The sequence below is a fragment of the Callorhinchus milii genome, unplaced genomic scaffold (assembly GCF_018977255.1).
Source record: "Callorhinchus milii isolate IMCB2004 unplaced genomic scaffold, IMCB_Cmil_1.0 Scaffold24, whole genome shotgun sequence".
NCBI lineage: Eukaryota > Metazoa > Chordata > Chondrichthyes > Chimaeriformes > Callorhinchidae > Callorhinchus > Callorhinchus milii.
In genome coordinates, this window is record NW_024704765.1 from 6,566,795 (window position 1) to 6,590,349 (window position 23,555).

General features: G+C 44.6%; 1 protein-coding gene across 1 annotated transcript; it reads left to right on the forward strand.

The window, feature by feature from the left end:
- Window positions 1–5,059: 5,059 nt before the first annotated feature.
- On the forward strand, window positions 5,060–20,735 carry LOC103187439 (protein polyglycylase TTLL10). The gene is made up of 11 exons (XM_007906943.2): window positions 5,060–5,203; window positions 8,921–9,026; window positions 9,501–9,619; window positions 9,711–9,831; window positions 11,598–11,686; window positions 12,426–12,597; window positions 13,145–13,316; window positions 14,161–14,301; window positions 15,182–15,298; window positions 19,496–19,589; window positions 19,715–20,735. Exons 1-11 carry the CDS (start codon window positions 5,143–5,145, stop codon window positions 20,341–20,343), a joined length of 1,821 nt encoding a protein of 606 aa, XP_007905134.1. The 5' UTR covers window positions 5,060–5,142; the 3' UTR covers window positions 20,344–20,735.
- The last annotated feature ends 2,820 nt before the right edge of the window (window positions 20,736–23,555 follow it).

Sequence of the window (23,555 nt, forward strand, 5' to 3'; positions counted from 1 at the left end):
ACAGCAATAAAATAAATAACCAACGAATCTTGTCTGTTTAGTGACGGAAGAATATTGGCCAGCTCACCGGGAGAACGCACTGCTCTTCTTCCATGTAGCGCCATGGTAACACTGAGATTATCAGTGTCCCTTGTTTCAGTGTTCAAGCGCCCTGAGACGCTACTGCACGGGGAGGGCACTATATAAGTGCAAGTTGTTGTTCCTCTTCCTTCTGAACCGGTAAAGAGGCCCTCCCAACAATGCAGTGTCCCTCAATGCCACACTTGGTGGTTGGCCTAAATTCTGCGCTAAGTCCTGGTGCAGGGGCTCAAGCTCACAAGGACGTCCTAACATCCAGAATGAGCCAAGACTGCTACCCGACTGAGCAAAGGTTAGGCAGCCATACAGTTCGCCACCCGAGGCATCGCAGGGGGTCGTGGCCTGTTGTTTCTGCTGCGGAGCGAATTTACACTCGAGAACTATTGGCTTGAAAACTCAAAATTGTCTGAACGCGGGGGGGGGGGGTAAGAGAGCGAGAGAGAGAGAGAGAGAGTGGGGAGAGCCCCTAGTGTTATGGACCATTGAGTAACCGTTGCTAGGGTGCATTGTTACCTTTTTTTTAAACAGCCCCACAAAGCGTGGCACTGCATCAGTGACCCCTGTCAGCGAGTTGGCAGAAACCCCGAAAGGGGAAGTCTTTCCTGCCATGTAAATAACCTTTGTCCCGGTGTTTAAAATTCAATAGTCTGCCAGGTTTTCTGCTCCGTTTTACTAAAAAAAATGTGCGAAAGAAACCACGACAACAGCCAACACGTTGCATTTATACAGCGCCTTTCACATCAGAGAGGACGTCCCAAGATGCTGGACACGGTTGAGAGGTTGCACCCGAGCTGGGGGATGGATTACGAGGGGTGCGGGCAAGGGAGTGGGGGAAAACAGTGGGACATGTTTCACCCACAAAAACCTACCGTGTATCCTGTGAAGGGCTGTGAGACGTCTCGACGACGTGATAAGGCTCTGTATCAAATGCAAGGATTATTATTGTTATTATAATTTGGGGAATTGAAATCTAAAGCGGACAAAATATCAGGATGTCAAGTAAGAGAGGATTCCTTTGTGTAATTTCCATGCAAATCGCTAAAGGTCCGAGCGTTTTCGGCACCGCTGCCATCGCACAGCCTGAAATCTTCTCAGTAGAATTCCGAAATGCAATTCAGTTTACTCTCAGTCACTGGAGAATAGTATTTTGTGATTGAAAGCTCAGTCATTGTGGCATTATTGATGCAAGGCAACAATCGCATCAATCTTTCTGGATGGAACACATCCACTGAGAGAGAGAGAGAGAGAGAGAGCAAGCTAAGGATTGGACTCACTTTCCCAATGAAAGGCCGTACTTTCTTTACACCTATAGTGTTAAAATTGTACCAAAACAAATGTTGTCTGAATCAGGCTTCTTCACGGCTGCCATAGTCTCCACTGCGTTTGAATATAATAATAATATAATAATAATCCTTGGGTTTGATACAGCGCCTTATCACGTCTTAGAGACGTCTCAAAGCGCTTCACAGAATATACTGTAAAGTGAATTGACTACATATTTTGTGAGTGGATACTGGCCCACAGCAGAAAATAGATATAGATAGGGCAGTAAAATGTGATTTGTGATCATTAACAAATCACAACATTTCCCAAGACAGAGGGGGTGTAACGGGCAAGCGTAACATATGTATATTTCTTTTCCGAGAAAGGTAACTGTAATAACTTACAAAGCACTTACATTTTATAGCATTACAATTGTAGAATTGCTGAGAAACGCATACAAGGCATCAGTGTATTTAACAGGAAACTTGATTAGGGAGAAGGGAGTAGTTTGGTGTAGGAGAGGGGAGTAGAAGGAGTGGGTACTCATGTGGAGTATAAATAGCAACAGGGTCTAGTTGGGCCAAATGGCTTGTTTCCAGCTATAACCCTCTATGTAATCCTATGTACTTGTACACAATAGACACTTGTACTTGCACAGATAGTGTGACAGTCAGAAATGAGGATAATACTCTCGACTATCAGTTAACGTGTCAGTTTGTGTCAGTCGGTACTTTTGTTTCTGGGTCACCCGACAATGAGCTCAAATCCCACAGTTGAAATCACAGTCCACGCTGACATTCCAGAGCAGGAAGCAGAGAATTGCTGGAGCGTTCGAAGGTGACATCTTTCAGATGAGATGTTAAAACTCGGGTGAGGTCCTGTTCTTCAGGCCACGCTTTAGCTCCTGTAACATCAACAACAACAACAACAACATGGATTTATAGAGCGCCCTCCAAACCAGACGGCGTCTCAGAGCGCTTTACAGTAACGGATCCCGGGACCGAGCCAGGGGGAGGGGTAATGAGCCAGGGGGAGGGGGAGGGGCCGGGGGAAGGGGGAGGAAGGTGACCAGAGGAACGGAGGGTATGGGCAGGTAAGTAGGGGGATAGTAGGTCGGAGAGGTAGGAGGGAGCACGGCCGTGAATGGCCTTGTAGGTGAGGATGAGGTGCTGTGCTGAGGAGAGCGGAGGTCAGAGAGGTCGGGGGGTGCAGAGGAGTGCAGGGACTTGAATACGAGGGTGAGGTGACATCAAACCCTGGAAGTCATTTAAAAAGCAGCTTGATGCTGTGATGGGAAGGACGGTAGGGTGGGTGTTTCGGAGGAATGAAATCAGATGGGCCAAAAGGCCTTCTTCATCATTCGTGATCTTGTGATATATGGGGTACAGACAAGGCGGGGACGACTTGAGCTGAATGGCTTGTTTTTGTGACAATAGAGTCTATGTAATTCTATGCACCTGGTTCGATGTACTCACTAGAAATTGAGGAACCAATGAATAAGTCACACCTATAAACAATGTTAAAGGGCTTGTTAAGTCTGTGTAATCGTATCCGTGTCTTAACAAAGCTGCGAAGTGCAGAGAATAGAGGTATAAACAATGGCAGAGAGCCAAATCAGGAAAGCCTGTTGCAGCCCAACGTGCACAATACACTAGTGCCAACAGATCATGAACTTCAAGAGGCAACTGTCCTTCAAAGGAAGATTGCTGACCATTGGCCACGGAGAGGATATCGAACCCGGGTCCTCTCGTTTGCAAGGCAAGTGCGCTATACCTCTACACCTCAGGACTGCACAAGGTCTCCATTATTACACATCTACAAATAATTCAGCTTTCCCACACCCAACACAATGCTTTCTGTTTCTTGTATTTTTTTAAATCAAACTGGTTTAACCGGAAAAGGTACAATTTCTTCAACAAACTATATGCACTATATATCACATACTTTGAACCTAGACACTCAAGCAGTGGAGAATGGAAGTCGCACTGTTGTTTCCGGGATTATTGATCTGGTTTCCCTTCCATCAAACTCCCCTCCTTACTGCAATCTTGGTGTTGTGCTTGTCAAGTCTCCCCTGGCTCTTGCCTTCTTCCATTTGAAGATAGCGCCTTTCACATCAGGAAATCTCACAGCACTTTGCAGGTTATAGAATAAGTGACTGTGCATTTTGGAGACGAGAACAAAGTGCCACGGGATCTTTAACGTCCACCTGGATAGGTAGACGAGACCACAAAGGACAGCACATCCAAACATGCATCACACCCCCAGCACTGCCTTGGAGCGTCAGCCTAAACCAGTGATGGGCAACCCATGGCCATCATCGGCATGAAGAGGCCTGCGGTACCATCAAGATATTCTTAAGTACGGCGATGATTTTCCGAGTGTCAGACAAATGGCTGACACCCCCTCTCCCCCGTCCCCCGTCTCCCCCGTCCCCCCCACCATTCCCACGCCACCAAATATTCAGAGAGCTCTTTGTGAAGTCCAGATCTTGGCATTGAAGAGGTTAACACCGGCTTGTTCTGTTTGTGTAGGTGTCGGTCACGTGTTGCCCCGAATCCTATTTGGCAGCTAATACTGTATGTGGGATCTGGGTCCCTCTGCGGCATATCCTCATAGCAACCGGTTAATGTCACCGAGGTTATCTAACAAAGGAGCGAGCGCAACCGCAAAGACAGACAGACTCCGAGCTCCTCCTCATGTCATTGTGCAACGACTGCTTTGGAACTTCACCTTCATTTTTATTCCGCTCGGAAGTTTGCAGAAGGTTTCCCCCCCCCCCCCCCCCCCCCAAAAGCCGCGCCCAAGATTAAACAGTCGGTTAGCAACACGAGAATTACATTTGTCGATAAGGACAGAAACCCTGGGAAAGAATTTGAGAAGTTTCACAAGCCACGGGCGCTGCGGTGAATAATACAATGATCTTTGGTTTGACGTAGCGCCTCATCAAGACGTCTTAAAGCCCCTCACAGGATTTGCTGTAGAGTTCAGTGACTGGGTATTTTGTAGGGGAAAAGATTATTATTTCATTCGTTGCTCATAGAGACCGTATATTTGTGGGCAAATGCAGGAGTTTGTTTATGCCAGCAATGGTGCTGATATTAATTACCTCCCTCTAGGTGTCAGCTCACTCCCCCAGGGAGTGGTTTCACCCTTGTCCGTCCGGCTGTCTGTCTATCTTTTTGGTTATGTACACCCTGGAGTGTTTCTATTCTTCTTCATTTGTTTAACATGTGTTCCTCATGGTTGAACCAGGACGAAATGGGAGGATGAGCTCAAACGGGAGCAGAAAAACCTCTTTCGTCCAAGTTTGCTTGTTCAATAATAGTAATCTTTGCATTTGATACAGTACTTTATAATGTTGAAATGTTCTCAACGTTCGACAGAATTTTTTGTATCGTGTAGTGACTGTGTACTTGTAGGCAAATGCCACAGCCATTTTATGCACAGCGATATCCCACAAACATTTCTGAAGTAAATGAATTTTTTTATTAAATTTGAACACTGGGAGAAATTCCCTTCGCTTTTTGAACAGTGCCATATTAGCATAAACATCTTTAACAGCCACCTTTGCAGGCAGGTGGGACCTCATTTTAATATCTTTATCTGAAGGACAACATCTCCGGCAATGCAGTGCTCTCTGCAAGACTGAGCTGGAGTGTCAGCTTAGACTGTGAGGTCCCAACAAGTGGTTGAAAACCCACAGCCTTCTGGCTCGGAGGCGAGAGTGTAACCGATAGCCTGGCTATTTTGAGCAGAAAGAAATTTAAAGTGATGTGTTGAAGCAGTCGCGAGCAGACAATGGCACACATGAAGTACCATGGAGCTGTGGCCGACCAGCAATATCACATTCTGTCGCAAGGTGGGATCTAGGGTTTAAACTTTAAACTTTACATTAACCTTTGTGGAAATGTGTGCAAATATTTTGACATTGTAGCACAAGGTGTGGGATATTACTATTGATGTTTAAAAAATGTCTGATGACACCCCTTTAAATACCAAGTCTTTATGACAGCAATCACCACTAGCATCATAGCACAATGTCAGACACAAGCTAAACATGATATGGCTTCAGAGGGCGATGCAGGTTATTTTTCCAATATAAATGAATTCAGAAAAACATTCCTACGCAGTGTACCAACACTCCCAGATATTGTCTCCAGCAAGTTCACAGGTTCGTGTGCGATTCAACTCTTGGTGGGGTTTAATTTAAAACACTGCACTGTCACACATCACTGACACATGTGCCCCTTAGTGAGGACAATACACTGTGAGTCTGAAACTGAAACAGACTGAATTCAGCTCAGCTCATGTTCCGCCTAGTTTTAGAAAAGTTCAATTGACGCTGATGAAATTCTATTCCTTCCTAATAAAACAGTAAATCTCTTCTACATATAATCATAAATGCTAGGACCTATTTTAATGACTGTTAGCTTGTCACGGACCCATTCATTTCAAATGGAGAGCGAGAACAGGTCAGGCACAGACAACCCCGTATGATGGATGTTTGCTTTGCATCTCTGTCAGATGCAGAAAGAAAGCCGCGGTTTAAAATGAATCCGAGAATGCGTTACACCCTTGAACAATTCACCAATTTTAAGCTGTACAATATATACAGTCTTCTTCCTTCTTAGTTTGTTAGTGAAGCTCTTTTTCTTGCCTTTTTCATAGATAGATCGTACAGCACGGGAACAGGCCATTCAGCCCAACTAGTCCATCCTGGTGTTTATACTCCACACAAGTCTTTTGTTGTTGATGTTATTAATTCCAAGTCAGGAAAACTGAACCTGCAGATTTTGCCTTTGCGTCATGCAATGGAATAAGATTGCAGAAAGATTGGTCAGGCATTTTGGTGGCTGTTTGTGGTAGTTTGCCGTGCCTGTGAAACCGCTGTGTCAATTGGAAGAAATCTTATTATTGGGAGTGTCAGGGTGAACACAGGGATAGTTGCACGAGACGGATAAAAAAGCTGACGCTGTTAAGAGTGCTCCAAGTTCAAGGCCCCTTTCCTGTTCAGTGCTGCTCACGTCAATAACGGCTGCCCTCTTGTCACTGCGGCTCACGCCACAGCAATGTTGTCAAAAAGAAAGGAATTATGCATTCGCCAGCCGGGCGGTTCGTGCGTTAACCATTTGAAGCCCGTTGCTCCGATTGGAGTCTTTGTTCTTAGGCTTCACAGGGGCAAACTAGCTCAAGTCATCTCGGAGATGTGAGCTTGTAGGACAAGTGCACGAATGGGGAAGTGCTCCGTTGTTGGAGGTATTATCCTGAAATAAAGAGAATGCTTAACGGAAGGGCCGTAGTGCCACCCAGTGGTCATTTAGTCTTCAAACGATTAAAAGACCCAGAAGCACAGTGTTGTGTAATGCTACGATGGTCATTGCATGAGTTTCATTATCACAACAAATACTTAGAAATTGACAAATCTACCCCCTCCCTCGGGAACGAAACAAGCTTTGTTGTGTTGCCGCATCAAGCCATCGAGATTCAATGATACCAACAACAAATGCCATTTACACGGCGCCTTTCACGTCGGGAGGACGTCCCAAGGCGCTGGACAGTCAGGGATTTGGACCCGAGCGGGGAGTTGGGATCGTGGGGGGGTGGAGGGTGGGGAGGGTAGGGGTAGGGAGGTGGCCGAAGAGGGGGTCTTGGGGTGGGCCTTGAAGGAGGAAAGGGAGGGAAGGAGCGAGATGAAGAGATTGTGGGATGGAGTTTCAAAAGGAGGGGCGGCGGGGGGGGGGGGGGCAGAGAGCCTGAAGGCCCACCTGCTAATGGTGGGTCAGGCCAGGCGGGGGACATGGAGCAGGCTGTAGCCCGCGGAGCGGAGGGAGCGGACGGGTTGATATGGCGTTAGCAGGTCACTGGTAAATGAAGAGGGAAAGTTTTCTTCTGACAACTACACTCATGCCACTCCCAGCTCGACTTTTTCCAATGAAAAGGTGGAGTCTGTGGAAATGAAACACAAAGAAGTGGCCTGGGCTGGTTTTAAGCATGGAACGTTTGCTTCTTTCCTCATTGTCCTATTCCAATCAGCCGTCTCCAGCATCTAAAGCAGTTGCCACTGGAGTGCAAAGTAACTCTGTTGAAGCTTCTGCTCGCATGATAAAGATTATATACTCTCTCCTTTTTCATTCCTCATGGAAACTGGTAAGACTGCGACTTTCATTCCTCTCCAGTGGTTCCAGGCACTGTTTTTAAGCTGTTACCTTCTCTGCATCTTTCTGTTCGAATGTAGGGAAGGTCACGGACCTCGTCCTGTGTGAATCTTCAGCAGAATAATCTATCAAAAGTCTATACTGTGTACACTGCTCTTGCATTTTACTCTAATGATTGTTTAATCTTCATTTGCGGTTACAATTTCAGCAAAGCCCCTTTGCTTCTATCAATGATGCAGACAATACATAGTGAATCAAAGAGATAAACTCACTGATGTTAATATAATCCTTGCTTCCATTTGTCGTCAATTTCAATAGCACAAGATTAAGGAAATAGGACCCATGTTTGACCTGTTGAAAACACTGGGAATTTGTTTGATGTAAAGCTCTGTTGTTTTGTTGTACACAATTTCCTAGCAACGGACTAGAAGGTTGTTGGTGTGTTTGGATAATCATTGAGTTGAGTTGAAGGGGAATAATTTTGGATGCTCTCCAATCAGTTTGAAATCTTCTGAAAAGATTGAAATCTGAAAAGCATACAAGAATGTATTTTTGAAGCGCAGTACAGTATTTAAGTCAAATGTACCTTTGTCTGATCTACGTAGCACTTCAGAACAAAGCTGGTTTGATCTGCTACACCATTGAGCTCCCAGCTTTAGCTTTCTTGCAGTTTTGAGGCTAGGAATCTCCACACACTTGTAGGGGCAAAGCAGGGAATAGCTACCTGTTCCCAGGGAGCTCCTGTGCATCACTTAATGTCTGGCTCAGGAGCAGGACTGGAGGAGGAGTGAGCGAATAGAATACTGGGAATATTGCACCCTTCACAAAAAAGTAACAAGAAAACCCCTTTCACTCAGAGATAGTCTGCCACGTAGCGATGCTGCATACTCTTTGCTGTTAAACAAGGCGACTGAATCAGTTGCCGCAAAATGGAAAGATGCAGAATGTTTCTGCGGGAGGTTGTGGGGTGGTGTGTGCTTGAGTTCGCCCTCTCCTCTAGCCGTGGCCATGTTTGCACATCACGTTTCTTGGAGTTGAGAGGCTGCTTGTTGGGGTTATCTGATGCGTAGGCGGAGGCAGGTGAACGTTTTTGACAGAACTTCTAATTCGGTCTATCAAGACAGAGATCTAGACTAGAAGTAGCTGACGATTGATAACTTTGCTCAACCCTCCAGGGGGAGAGTGGGCATTGCTTTCCAATAGCTGTCTCTAGAATTCCCATGCGTTTTCTGGGATGCATGGAATTCTCAGTTTGGCTTGGATACTCCTCAGCATGGTGATGGGTTTCTGCGTGGGTCAGACACCCGGTTGACCAAAAAAAAGTACACAATTGGGAAAAACAAATCGCAGGTGCTAATTTAAAATCTCTTCATAATGCGACAGACATCTAAATAATCCAGTAATCTTAAATGTTTAAACAGATCAATCCGGAGATGCCACAAACTCCAGAATTAACAAAAGCAAGAGATATGACTACAGAGGCACAGGGCCTTTTTTCTACATTGGAGGTGCAAATGGGGCCGACTTGTATGTATAAAGTAGCTTTATAGTGAATTATTAATGTAGCTCGATTAGCCTTCATTAATTTAATGGCCTTGATTGGATATAGCACTGAAATTTGCTGTGTTTCATAATGCATTCTTTCTCATGAAAAGCCTCTGATTGCATACAGTTTAATAATCAATATCACCCATTAACTCCTTGCTTTTGTATTCAATACTCCTGTATATAAAATCTTGCATTTAATTTACTTGTTTTACAGTCTAAGTCTAGTTGCAGTCCAAGGTATTTGCTGCTTTACTTTAATAGGAATATTACCAGTCAGGGTGAATTTGTTTTTTTTTGTTCTTCCTCACAAAGTGTATTTTTCTGCACTGAATTACATTTGCCACCTGTCTGCCCACCTTCATTGACATGACTACATCCTCCTTTAGGATCATCTCTTCTGATCTGTCTGGTGGTGATACTTTTGAAACACTTTATTATCTCTTTTTAATACAGAGTAAGCAACTTCTGTGAGAATAGGGGATGGAAGAGAATCTATGACAACAACAGAACAGACTACATATTAAAATGGTGCGAACTCAAGCTACGAATCAACTATCAAAACTTTCAACAAGGTAAGCCAGCTCTCCGAATGACTCAGACCAGGCCTTACATAACTCAACACTGTGTTCCTAAATTTGCCCTTGACTTCTGTCATTCAAACAGGTAAACAGATGTTAAACCATATTCCTAACAACAAGATCTTGACCACCAAGGCTGGCCTCTGCAGTTCCCTCAAGGACTATGAACGTGTAATGAGTAAATATACAATAACCCCAAGCTCCGGGTAAGTTGATAATAATGATCCTTGCCTTTGATATATGCTTTTGATCTTCTCTTGTTTGATACATTTGCCCCTAAGACTGCGATATACAGCACTCACCTAATTAATACACTGGTTAGAATGCATTTAATTGGGAATCTCACAAATTCAGATTCCAATCTAACAGTTTGCCTATAAATGCACTGTCCCTGCTCATTACAGTAACTCCTGTAAAGTACTTTGAGATGTTGTGTCAATAAGACGCTATATCAAATGTTAGATTTATTATATTATCATATTATATTATGTACAAAAGATACTGGAAAATACAGCATCCAAGCATGTGTATTAATTAGTGCAGAATCTGGCAGCGTCAAACATACATCAGACACCCGAGTATAGTTAATTTTTCACATTTGGGATATTTGAGAATTGACTGCCTCAGTTTCCCGGGAACACTGACTAAGTTACTAAATGCCCAGGTGGGAATTTGAGCCAGTGCACGAATACCGTCTGAGCTCGTTATAATGCTCCCCGGATTCGTTTACGTGGGGCACAAATGAACTGCTTCTGGCACAGCACTGACTGGCCAACTTTCTGCATCCAGCGCAGGTGCACACTTTGCACTTGCGGTGGAAGCCACTTTCGCTTCCTGGGTGTCCTGCACAGGAAACATCGCTGACTTCACTTCCCGTGCACCGCGCTTGGGCGCTACCTGCGGGAAGTGTGGCCGACTGTTGCTCCGAAGGAAGTGTCCGCGTGGCTATCTCTGGACATTTGTAGTGATGTCAGAAGCGATGTCAGGAAGTGACATTGACTGTGACCTGATGACATGGAAATGCTTATTGACCTCATTATAATGTGTGGGCGCGGGGGCTGAGTTCATGGACCTAAATCACTGCATTATAATGAGGGTCAACCAGTATCTCCTCAACAACCACAACAACTTGCATTTATATAGCGCACTTCTTGCAGGGTGGGGTCTCGGAGTGCAGCTGATGTTGTCCGATTTAAATTGAAGGAAGAGGAAAAAAATGAGTGGCAACAAAGACTATTATCCTTTTGTTGCCACTCAGTGAATGTTGAAAATTCGGATAACTGAGCATCTAATTCAAACCTGGCCCCCAGTATAAAGGACGTTAATTAAAATCGGTTAAGATACAGCCATTAGTATTAGCTGTTTTGGTTTCTACTGTTTACTGGCAATTGAACACCTTTATAAACGTGTCTGTTTTGTCTTCGTAAAATTATGGACTGCTGGCAAGACGACTTATCCATTTGAAAGTAATGTTCATTTCTACAATTAGATGGTAAGAGTTATGAAACTTTTTCTATTTTATTAACTTTAAGCTTAACACAAAATGCCATCTGTTTGCTTTGAGGTTTGTTTCGATTAACTTTCTTCTTGTTGTGACTTATTCAGTCGGTTTCTTCATCATTCTTCTTTACTTCAAACTTGTTTCCTTAAATAAATTGAATATCAGTAAACTATTCCTAGAATTTGACGTATAACCCTACTCCCAAGGCATTGCTGATGACAGACCAGCCGGTTGGCTCATTGGCAGAACTTGGAGGGGCAGACCAGTCACTGGGACGCTTTCCACACAACTTTCATCATTGCTGCACGCCACTGGCTGCTGCATCTCGCCCACAAAGTGCAGTCAATCCATTTTACACCACATCCCCATGAAGAGCTTTGAGACGTCTCTAAGATGTGAAGAGGAGCTATATTAAATGCAAAGCTTATTATTACTGTTATTATTATTATTATTTATTGCCCTGTCTCCCAGCAGGGGTATGAAACTAGACGACTTCTATCCTGAGACGTATCGCATGGATATGAAGAAGGAGCGTCAAACTTTCTTTGAGGTTTTCAGAGGTAACCTCTACCCTCCGTCCTTCAGATGAGACATTAAATCGAGGCCCCATCTATCTGTTCAGGTGAACGTTAAAGATCCCATGGCACCATTCAAAAAAGAGAAGGGAGTTTCTCCCGCTGTCTCAGCCACTAATCTCCCACATAAAATTGATTTTATGGGACATGGCAGTGCACAAATCGGTGCTACATTTCTGCACAAATCACTCCACTTTACACTGTATCCTTGTGAAGTGTTTTGGGATGTCCTTCCGAAGGGCGTGAAAGGCACTACGCTAAATGTAAGGATCATTATTTACCGTCACAGCAGCAGGGTTCTGAGTGCTTTTGCATGGTAAAGTCTGGCAGCGTGCACATCATCAACAACAACTTCCATTTATATAGCGCCCTTCACGTAGAGTAACATCTCTGAGAGTTTCAAGGGGATGGGGTTGGATACTAGCGGCTCTGAATTATCACATCCATCATCACACAACTTATTTTTATAAGTAGTGCATAGGACCACAGTGTCACTGGCAACACCATAAATGTCCAGAGACCCTACACTTCAGTCCTGCACCGGAGAGGAATATCATGAAAGCACAGACTTCAACTTGATAATTGCTGACCAGTAAATAGTTTGATAAAACGTTTTGCAGGCAACCTCCAGGTGGAACCTCAGGCTTAAACACTCTTGTACATTATTGTAAAAGCTTACCCCCCATTTTCTGACTCTGGTTCCCTGTGTTTGTTGTTTACACAGAAGGGCAGATTTGGATTTGCAAACCTGCCGAATCGAGCTTGGGCCGAGGAATCTTTCTTCTAAGGAATCGCGAAGACTTAGCCGCCTTCCGCAGCAAACTGGAGAGTGTGACCGAGAATCCTCACTACAGGTGTTATTTGTACACTTCGCCCATTCACAGAGTAGTTCAAAGGTAAGATACAATCTTTCCTTGTGCACCTCACACCCTTACAGATGTTCACCAACTAACTTTGTCTCGTGAGGGAGTCAATACCCAAGGCGAATCTTCCAATAAATGAGCCTTATAAGAACCTAGTCGTATGAACTGCTCAGAACTGAGCACAAGTAGTTTGCCAGGAAAGTTGGTTAAGGCCAGGACACTGGACTCATTTAAAAAGCAGCTTGTGGCTGTGATGGTAGGGTGGGTGGAAGGATCAGATTGGATGGGCCATACACTGACTCCCAGGAAAGCAGGAGTGAACAGTAGTTCTTTAATAGAACATTGAACAATGTCTCACCTCTTATTTCCCTCATTTTCAGTCACCAGACAATGAGATTGACTAGTGTTAAAGCAGGCCATGAACACACTGGAGGAGTGGATTTGTGGAGAGCCCCAAGTGAAGGGGACGTGGGTCTTCTGATGAGTCCACTGGCCAGACGTAGTAACTATGAAATCCCTGACCAGTCTCCAAACCTTCTTCAGAGTTTCATTAAAATGTGTGTCCTTTTTCCTCCAACAGATACATTCACAACCCTCTGCTACTGGATGGGAGAAAATTTGATGTCCGCTCCTTCTTCCTGATCGCCTGCACCTCACCCTATGTGACCTTCTTTCACCACGGTTACGTCAAGTTGACGTGTAACAAGTATGACCCCAATTCTGACGACCTGACAGGTCACTTAACTAACCAGGTAAGATGAAATGTGATGTTAGTCCAACAGCTGTGTCTGAATCCAGAATACACTGCAAAGGTTAAAAAAAAGTGGTAATTTTCGCCAACAATAAATATTCGTCCCACAAAACACACAGTCAACTCACTTTACAGTGTATTTTGTGAAGCGCTTTGAGACATCTCGAAGACGTGATAAGACGCTGTATCAAATGCAAAGATTATTATTATTGCCAGTTAGTGCACAGGGGATTGATTCTATGTGTGTAAGTCAGGCCGGGCTGCAGCAGGTGTTCATTACTGCTTTGTAAATTACCCAGTGATCTGCGTGAGGGGATAAAAATACCCAGCTCAGCAGATGTTGATGATCTTTTCCATTCCCGTGTGCTTCATCCTTCCCTGGTGTATTTTAAACAATTCTGCCTGAGTTTTAACCCATTCGCACCCCCACAGTTCATAAAGCTCCCATGGCACTATTTCAAAAATAAAACTTTCTCCCATTGTCCTGGATCCACAATCCTCCAAATAAGATTGCTCATTCACCTCATGGGCTGTTTGTGGGACATCGCTATGTGCAAATTGGCAGCTGATTTCACCTACAAAATATAGAGTCACTGTGTGAAAGGCATTGCTTTTAAATGTAAGGTTTTTTTTATTATTAGGAATGCATCCTCCTGCTCTTTCAATAAACTATTCATCTTTTATTTATTTGGCCCCTTATTGATATTAATATCTTAGGAGATGCTTGTTGTCCCTCCACCTCTCTCCTTACTTGCCCTCCTTTCCTCCCTCCCTCCCTCCCTATCTCCCTCCCTCAAAAGCAGCTTTAATCCACTAATTGCAGCCTTGTGTCTTTTCGCCCTCAGTTCATACAGAAAAAGAACCCAAATTACAATGACGTGAAGGACGAGACAATCTGGTCAATGGAGCGCTTAAATAAATATATTAATGAGACTTTCATGGTAGCAAAAGCCCTCCAGAAGGACTGGGTGTTCACCGTTTTTGCGGTAAGGGTGTGATTCTGCTTTCATTACCCAGCTCTAATTAATACAGTGATGTTCACAGCCCTTGTAACCACCAGAGGATTCAGTACACAACCTCGCTCGCTGGTTAGCGATGGCAAAGTGCTGCCGTATTTCCACGGTAACCTTTAACATTTTGATAACCCAGCGCTGGAGCACGAGATTACCGCGGTAACCACTCCCCACCCCACCCTCGCTGCCGGCCCTCGGCTAGCTCTCGCCTCCTGCTTGTCCCTCGTCCCCTACCCTCCACCATCAGCGGCCATGCTTTCAGCCACTGTGCCCCGAAGCTTTGGAACTCTCTGCCCTAATCCCTCTGCCTTGCCACCTCCTCCCTGTCTTTTAGGTCACGACCGAAGACATAGGAACACGGAAACGGGAGTAGAGCATTCAGCCCCTCGAGCCTGTTCCGCCATTCCATTAGATCGTGGCTGATCTGTACCTCAACTCCAATTACCCGCCTTTGCCCCATATCCCAGGATACCCTGACCTAACAAACATCCATCCATCTTAGTCTTGCAAATTTGAATGGCTCCAGGATCCATAACCTTTTGGGGGAGAGAGTTCCAGATTTTCTCTACCCTTCGTGTGAAAAGGTCTTCCTCTTCGACTGTGCTGACAGTCACCTCCTCCCACCCCCCCCCCCCCCCACCACCCCCCACCGGCTCAGCTTTAGGTTCTGCCACTGTTAAGCGCTCCGAGACACTGCCCTGCGTGAATTGTACTATATAAATGCAAGTTGTTGTAGTAAAGTTTTGATAACTCAGTACATCGGGGTCAGGACCTCAAACTTCTTAAGGAACACAAATGGAAAAGGGAGGCTTTTAATTCAAGGAGCTATACATAACTCATCTTTTTCTTGCAGAAGAAAATGCAACAGATCATGATGCAGTGTTTCATCTCTGCTAAGAGCAAATTGGAGTCTAAACTGGGCTACTTTGACCTCCTGGGCTGTGATTTTATGATTGATCAAAATTTTAAGGTGATGCTGATTTTTTTTATATTACTTTCTTCCTAATCGTGCGCTTGTGTTAGAAAAATAACGCATAGGTTTTGAGCCTTGATCAAATCAAACCGTAGAACCTGTTGAGTGAAAAACTGCTGGATGTGATGTGCTCCAGCCCTGTTAAAACACACTTCATTTATAGTGCTGGCTTGTTTACAATGCAAACGGGGAACGGATCAGATTTACTGCAACTTCCAAGTCAGTGCCATCATTTCCTGCACGCTGTACATGTGAGGCATACAACAACAACGACAACAACAGCAAATTGCATTTATAGAGCAAACCATATTGGGACACTTTTAGAAAAAGGGAGATAATGAGGCAATGGTTTGTGTTGGTTACCTGTGTTTTCTGGTAGCTTCGCAATCTATTGCCTAGCAGTCTGCAGTCCAACCACAGAAATGTAACACAGCACGAACCCGGCCATGATTGATTTGGACAGCATTAATGAACGCAAAACACGACACAGGCCCGGACAATGCACACTCTTGTCCTGTCGCTGAATGGGGAGAAAGAGAATGGCAATGAATTGGAAACTAAACCCTCTCGTGTTTCAGTAACTGGCCGCTCGCTGTATCAGTGTGTAAACCCTGCACAGTGACTAATCCCAGAGTACAATGAGCCATCTGATCGCCTTTCGTTCAAACATCCTTTATGATTAATTAATTAAAGGACTTTGTTGCCCCAGAGCCAGTTTTTATATAAAGGTTTGAAATGATTCAAACATGTGATTAACCATGTGCCTGACATCCATAATGAATAAATGCTTCCAATTTTCCCCGCCATTGAAAGAAAGATGGTTGAGAATCCATGTAGCAGGGCTGGGTGTGGGTTATTCCCTGTTCAGATTTAGGATTCCGGAAAACCAGAAGCAGTGTCAAACTGTGGGGTCCTGGGATTTTGGGCTTCCACTGGAGATGTTTTCCCAAAGGCCACGGAACCAGTCAATCAGCGCTCACTGATCAGCTGATCTTTTAGCCATAGGTTTGAAGTGGCAATGGGCAAATTCGGGAGAGACAATGTGAAGTTTTTCTTTATGCAGAGGGTAATTAACGAACGGAGCAGGTTGCTAGGAAAGCCGATGGAGTTCAGGACGCCGAACGTGTTTAAAAACAGTTTGACGACGTGTTGGAAAGACGGTAGGGTGGGTTTCTGGAAGGATGAGATCAGATGGGTCCAAGGGACATCTTCATCTTAACCAACTTTGTGATCTTCTGCTTACTGAGGTTTTGGCAGCTTTTGCTGACAATTGTAAGAAGCTGTTTGCTGCAAATCACTTCTCATTGCACACAGCGAAAAACAAAGTTCATGTCTCGACATGTTGTATCTCTCAAGTCACTGGTCATTGGGGGAAGAAGGTGACTGCTGAGATTACTGTGGAAGATTGCCTTTTCTCAATAACATCAAGGTCTCAATGACCTTCTTGTGAGTTTCCTCAGGCAGGTGGTTCCTAAACCAGGATTTACTGCCTGTCTTACTGCAACAGCATTAGTCCCATCAGCCGGAATTGCTGGAAAAGGGAGACGGCTGAAGAAAATTTTGAACTTTTTGAAAGGAAATGTAGCTTAAAATCACCAAATTAAAAGCCATTAGGATATCCAGTAGATTTATTAATGGGAATGTTTTAGCTGTTGTCACGGTGATAAGGCCATACAGACCTGGTAGAATGATTTGTTTAAGATCCACATGCGATTGTATCAGTAATGTTTGGATTAATAAATCTGTAATCTGAGAAAGGCAAATTGAGCCATGTGTACTTAATAATAATCCTTGATTTGATATAGCGCCTTATCACGTTTTCTAGACGTCTCAAAGCGCTTCACAGAATATATTGTAAAGTTAATTGACTGTATATTTTGTGGGCGAAACGCGGCAAGTCAATTGCGCACAGCAGCGTCCCACAAACAGTCGTGGATTGAGTGACCAAATTTATATTGTTTTTCTTTCTTGAGGGATTATTATCAGGCGTGTGGAGCAAGGAAACTTGCCCAAGGTTTCGCCCTGCTGGGAATCAAACCCAGGTCTCTTGATTGAAAGGCGAGTTCTCTAACCACTGAACTGCAGGACGCTCAAATTGAATGTTAATCACCCTTAACACGTAAATCATGTTAGTCAGAAATGTGCAATGATATTACGGTTTGTCACCTAATTGAATGAGTTATAGTGTGTACGGAGTCACTACAAGATTGGTTTCAATGAAGAAGGGCTCCGGATAAAGGAAGAAGGTCCTTCCTGGAATCTGTCCTGAAATTGCCCTTTGCAACTCTAAGCTTTGTTCTACTGTCTTGGTGCATCCTAAGGATGTAGCTATCCTTACGTGAGAGAGAGGACTTAATCAAAAACAATAAGAGCAAAAGTTAACTGTGATCTATGGCATTGGCAGAACACAAGTTGGTTGCATTCTCAAAAGGTAAATAATAATAATAATAATCCTTGCATTTGATATAGAGTTTTTCACGTCGGGAGGTAGGCTGGATACATGACCGCTTTTGTTTTGAACGTGACGATGCCTTCATTTTAGTGAGATTGCGAGGTACGGTTGTTGGATGTTCATCAGCCTTACCCATGACCAATGCCCTTAACATTATATCAGTGACCTGAATCACCCGACCTGTTTCAGTAATTGGGTCACTTCGCTAAGTTGGTCACTTTTGTCCAGTCGCTTGAGTGATCGGATTAGTGAGGTTCTACTGTAGTTCTGCACCATCTGGTGGTTGTTTAAAGCATTGACTTTGGAAAGGCTTATGAACTAATTTGAGTCGATGTATTTGAAGAAGAAGAAGAAGAATTAAGAATTCTTTACTCTATAAAATCGAGAGCTCGATTTTCCTTCCCAAACTCGGCCAGGCATTAAATTGAATGCGAATATTATCTGTTGCTAAATCCCAAACACAAAGTTAAAACTAAAATACTCACAACGTTACATTAATCTGTTGCGTGTTTTTAATCACATGCTAAGAGTTTAACTTGCAGCCTGCAACAGTCACACGAAGTAGTAGCTCACATGGTAATGTACGACGGCTTTAGAATTAGTCTGTATTTGGAGGTAAGGGGACAAATGTTAAGACAATGCAAAAATCAGCCAAGTGCAAGTGGAGCACCACATGGTTTTAGATTAATAAACTTGGTGAGTCCAGAAGAAGGGCCCATAAATATAAGTTAGCCAATAGCAGATCTAAAGACAGAGTTTAGGAGGAACCTCTTTACGCAAGAGGATGTTGAAAACTCACTGTCAGAAGCTGTGGTTAAACCAGAAAGCTTTAACAAACTTAAGAGGAAGAGGAACGGAATAGAGGGGCGAAGGAGAGAAGGCTAAGAGGGTGAGGGTGAGGCTCATGTGGAGTGTTAACACCGGCACAGACTAGTTACACCAAATGGCCTGTTTCCGTGCTGTAGCATTCTACATAATTCTGTTGAGTTAGTGATTGCTATAATCCAGACAGCAGAGGGATAGACGATGGGTTTCCTGTTAATGCGGTTTAGAGAAATGAAAGTAAGAGCTCACCAGTTCTGACGTTCCGTATAAGGGAACCCACACCAATTCACAAGGTTTCAGCCTGGCACAATTGGTAACACTCACACTGAGGTAATGTGGGTTCAAGTTCCACACTGCCACTGAAGCTCTCAGTCTCGCCTGAACCGCCATTACAATGCTGGGGAGACCTGCTTTGCTGGAGGGGCTGCCCTTCAGATGAGACGTTAAACCGGGATCCTGTCTGCCTGTTCAGGTGGATGTTAAAGATCCCAGTGCACTAAAGAGAAGGAATTTCACTCAGGTTTCCCAGCCAACAATCCCCCAGATAAGAGTCGGTTATTCACAAACAGTTGGCTGTTTGTGGGACATTGCTGGCGCAATTCGGGCCCACAAGTACACAGTCATTCAATTTACAGTATACAGTGTAGAGTGAAGTGTTTTGAGACATCTCAACAAAGTGATGAGGCGTTATGTATCAAAATGCAAGGGATTATAAGGCTTATTATTATTATGAGCATTGCCACGTTATTGCAATGGCTCTTTAGAAATGTCTAGAGGCTGCAGGTGGGCAAGGAAAGCCTCACTCTGCAGTTACTACCGGGCAAGTGAGGCCGGAGAGAAATGTTTCTGTCCTGAAAGCGGAAGCTGGAAGATGTACTCAAAAGGGTTAACAGGAATGTGTTTGAATCTGCTTGCAGGTTTGGTTACTGGAGATGAATGGCAACCCATCTCTGTACAGAACCTGCGACGTTCTCAGAAACGTCATCCCCAGCCTCGTGAGCGAAGCCCTCGGTAAGGTGTCCCTTTGCCATCATTAAGCGATTACAGAGGGGGAGTTTTCAGGCATAAAAGTGAATAATAAGACCTGCAAGTTGTCGGGTGAGCATTTCTGAAGCCTGTGTCTGTTTTGTTGGTAGATTTGGTTGTTGAAATATTCACGAAAAGTAACAAACAAACGACCATCACGCCACTTCAGGCACAAAAGGACTTTGTCCTGTTATACAACGCTTGCTCTACGGAGCCCAATGTGAAGAATATCGTACGGGCAAAGACAGACACCAAAACGGCAGAGAAGTCATCGGTCCTGAAGCGAACTGGCCAGTTATCCCTGAACCCTTTGAAACGACTTGAGTTGAAGCACCAGAAAAAGTCCGAGGCTGGAGCTGCCGCGGATTCCAGCGGGCTTCCAAAAGTGCCTCATCAGAAGAGCAGTTCATCCTTTCACGGCCCACTTCCCGAACTAGCTCGGTTACACACTCTGTACACCATGAAGACCAAAAGCAAGAGCAGCCTCCAGTCAAGCAGCCAAATGTCTGGAGCCTCTTCGGTCGAACACAGCCATCTAAAGTCTAGTTTGGAGTTAGTTACTTCTAAGGAAAAGGGGTTCGTGGCACAATATAAGGCCCCGTTTACCAAGCGGATTCTTCTGATTCCGCCCCGCAAAACCTCAGTGAACAAACTGTTTCCGGTCAACACTTCGCTCTACTCAATGCGCGTCAACAGGCAGTTGGATGACGTTGAAGAAGGACAGACCAAGAACCTCTGAGTTCAACGTGAACCAACCCCCCCAGAGCAATATCCCCCAGAGTGGGCAGGATTTGATGCCAGCAAAGTACGATGACATGACAAAGTATCCAAATCACAGAAGCAAATTCAACCCAGTTTTAGCTCATAAGAAGTTATTTTTTCTTTTTTTTTTGGATGGGAGGAGAGGGGAAATAAAACTTTTTTTTTGTACTGCTTCCTTCTTACCGGGCAGCCAACTATTTCACCCCCACGTCTGACTGTGTGAGCAAAACGTTACCTCAGTGAGATGTGAAACTGGATCAGTTGTGCTCATTAACACTGTAGAAATGATAGTGCATTTGTGGATGGACAGAGATATCATTGCTTCTGTTGCTTTATTTGGAGAAAATTAAAACCCTACCAGTCACATCACCTCCTGGTCCTGTTTACCTCTGTATGAGTCGTTTGCTATTTTAAACCGATAGTTGGGTTTTGTTAATACTACTCAAAAGGGTGAACATTGTGGTGTTTAAAGCACTTGAGTGGTATAATCTGTGTCAATCTGGTTATTGTGTTGCGTATATGTGTGCTAGCGTTTTTCATTCCTTTAAGAACCTGATTAAAAGAAATAAAAGCACACACCACATATGGTGAGACTTTGCCATTCTCTTTTTGCCCCGTTTCAGGAGAACTTCAAAGATCCCACGGCAGGGAAGAGAAGGGAAGTTTCTCCCTGTGACCTAGCCAATAATCCTCAGGATAAATGAATCATTCACCCCAGGGCTGTTTGTGGGACTTTGCTGTCAGCAAAAATGTTTCCCTACCCAAGAAGTGACCATAATTGAGACTAATTACCAGTGAAGTTTTAGAAACGGCTACATTATTTAGCTGCTCAATGAAGAAATCTTCACTTCGAAACAGCTTTTGGAACTCTCTTTGTGAGATTTATCCCTCGATGTGGCCATTTCCTCTGAAGAGATGCGCTTATAACAATCTTTGCAGGTGATACACTTTTCTAAAGTTGAAACATCTTCCAAGTGCTTTCCAGCAATTGCTGACACCGAGTGACTTGGTATTTGTAGACAAAAGCAGCAGTCAGGTTGCGCTCAGCAAATTGAGTCAGCAGGGAGATTGACTGACCAATTTTATCAGATGGAATTGTTGGCCTCTCATCTCTTTTTGAAGAGGGCCAGGGGATCTTTAACATCCACCTGAACAGGCAGATTGGACCTTGGTTTAACATCTCATCCGAATGACGGCATCTCTTAACAATACAGTGCACTGCACGGCAGTGTCAGCCTAGATACTGGACACTCTGCGGGTTCAAAATCCTGACGTGAGGGCTTGAACCCACAACCTTCTGACTCAGAGAGGCGAGAGTCCTAGCAACTGAACCAGACAACTCATTTCCCGCGAATTTCTTCTCCAGATACAAACCGAGGGGAACTGCCACCCTGCGGCACTTGTTCAAGGGGGCGTTGTTGAGGGTGAGTGCGTGGCTGTCTGCTGCGCTGGTCTAAGCCTGCTGGAAACTAATGCAAACGGAGACAACAACAACAACAACAACAACAAGATTCCATTTATAAAGCGCCTTTCACGTCAGGAGGACGTCCCAAGGCACTGCAGAGTTGGGTCATGACCCGAGCAGAAATGGTCAGGGTGGGAAGGGAGGAGCGAGGGGGGGAAATGGTCAGGGTGAGGGAAGGGAAGGGAGGGAGCGAGGAGGGGGAAGAGAGTCGAGAGGGGAGCTGAAGGCACAGTCAAAGAGAAAGGTTTTGAGACCGGCCTTGAAGGAGGAAAGGGAGGAAGCGGCGAAGGCACTGGGGGATGGAGTTCCAGAGCCTGGGGCTGAGAGGCTGAAGGCCCGACCACCGATGGTAGGGCGGTTGGGGCGGGGGACGTGGAGCAGACCAGAGCCAGAGGAACGGAGGGTACGGGCAGGTAGGTAGGGGGATAGTAGGTTGGAGAGGTAGGAGGGAGCGAGGCCGTGAATGGCAACAAATAACAAATAACAAACAACAAATGCGCTCGACACAACCGAATGTGTGTGCTTAGTCACGACCGAGCACTGGGTGTTATGATTGCACAGATAGCAATATTTCAACACCAGGCAGTAGGTGCCACCTATAGATTATGGTCAGTTTCAAAAAAAAAAAAAGCTCAGACTTCTAAAGGGGCCACAGATAAAGTGTGTAGACGGAATTAGAAACTTCAGAAAGTCTAGTTGATGAATGGAATCAGAATTATTACAATGCTTTGTCCTCCCAATAGTTACGTGCAATGGAAGCAGTGAGTAGTTCAGCCTTAAGATTGATCACTGTCGAGCCATGCTTTGTTGAATTATGATCACGTGTATGTGCGTACATGGGCATGGGTGTGCGTATATGTGTGTGTGTGTGTGTGTGTGTGTGTGCGCCCTGGCCTAAATACCGCAAAGCTGATGCCTATCACAATGCTCCCAGCCCATGATGAAAGCAAAAGAAGTGAGATAAAGACGCTGAGAGCTGTTAGATCCTGTTGCTCGTGAGTCACTTATACATTTCGAAACCCTCTGCAGGATTAAGAAAGCCTTCGTAATTTCCATATTGGGGCAAGATTGAGGATGGTGATCAATAGGATATTTTTCAGTGTGCAACATGAAGTCCAGAGGAGAGGCTGATTCATAGCTATCACCCCAGCATTGGTCATGCAGCTCCTAACCTCTGGAACTCCTCCTGCCTCTGTTGCTTCCGCCTCGTCCCCTCTGTATCTTTAAATCCCACCTTAAAACCTACCTCTTCGCCTGCTTCTATGGTCACTTAGCCCCCTTCTCCCTAGTCAATTGGCCAATCGCTTTCCAGGGCCGATAATTCCTCCAAAAGAATAAATAATAATAATTGAGTCATTCAATCCACGACTGTTTGTGGGACGCTGCTGTGCGCAATTGGCTGCTGAGTTTGCCCACAAAATGCACAGTCACTCCAATTTACAGGATATTCTGTGAAGCACTTTGAGGCATCTCAATGGGGTGGTAAGGCGCTGTATTAAATGCAAGGTTTATTATTATGAATTAAATGGACAAATAGAGAAGCGTAGTCCGAATGTGACCTGTTTGAGCTTCAGGTTAGTTTTAGGATCAAAACGGGAACTTGTAACAGATTCGCACGTCAACAGATCCACAACAAAAAGCAATGTCACTGCCCCTCACACACTCGCGCACAGCAAAAAGGAAATTAACTATGTCACTGTGTCGTAAGAACAAAACTTGTGCAC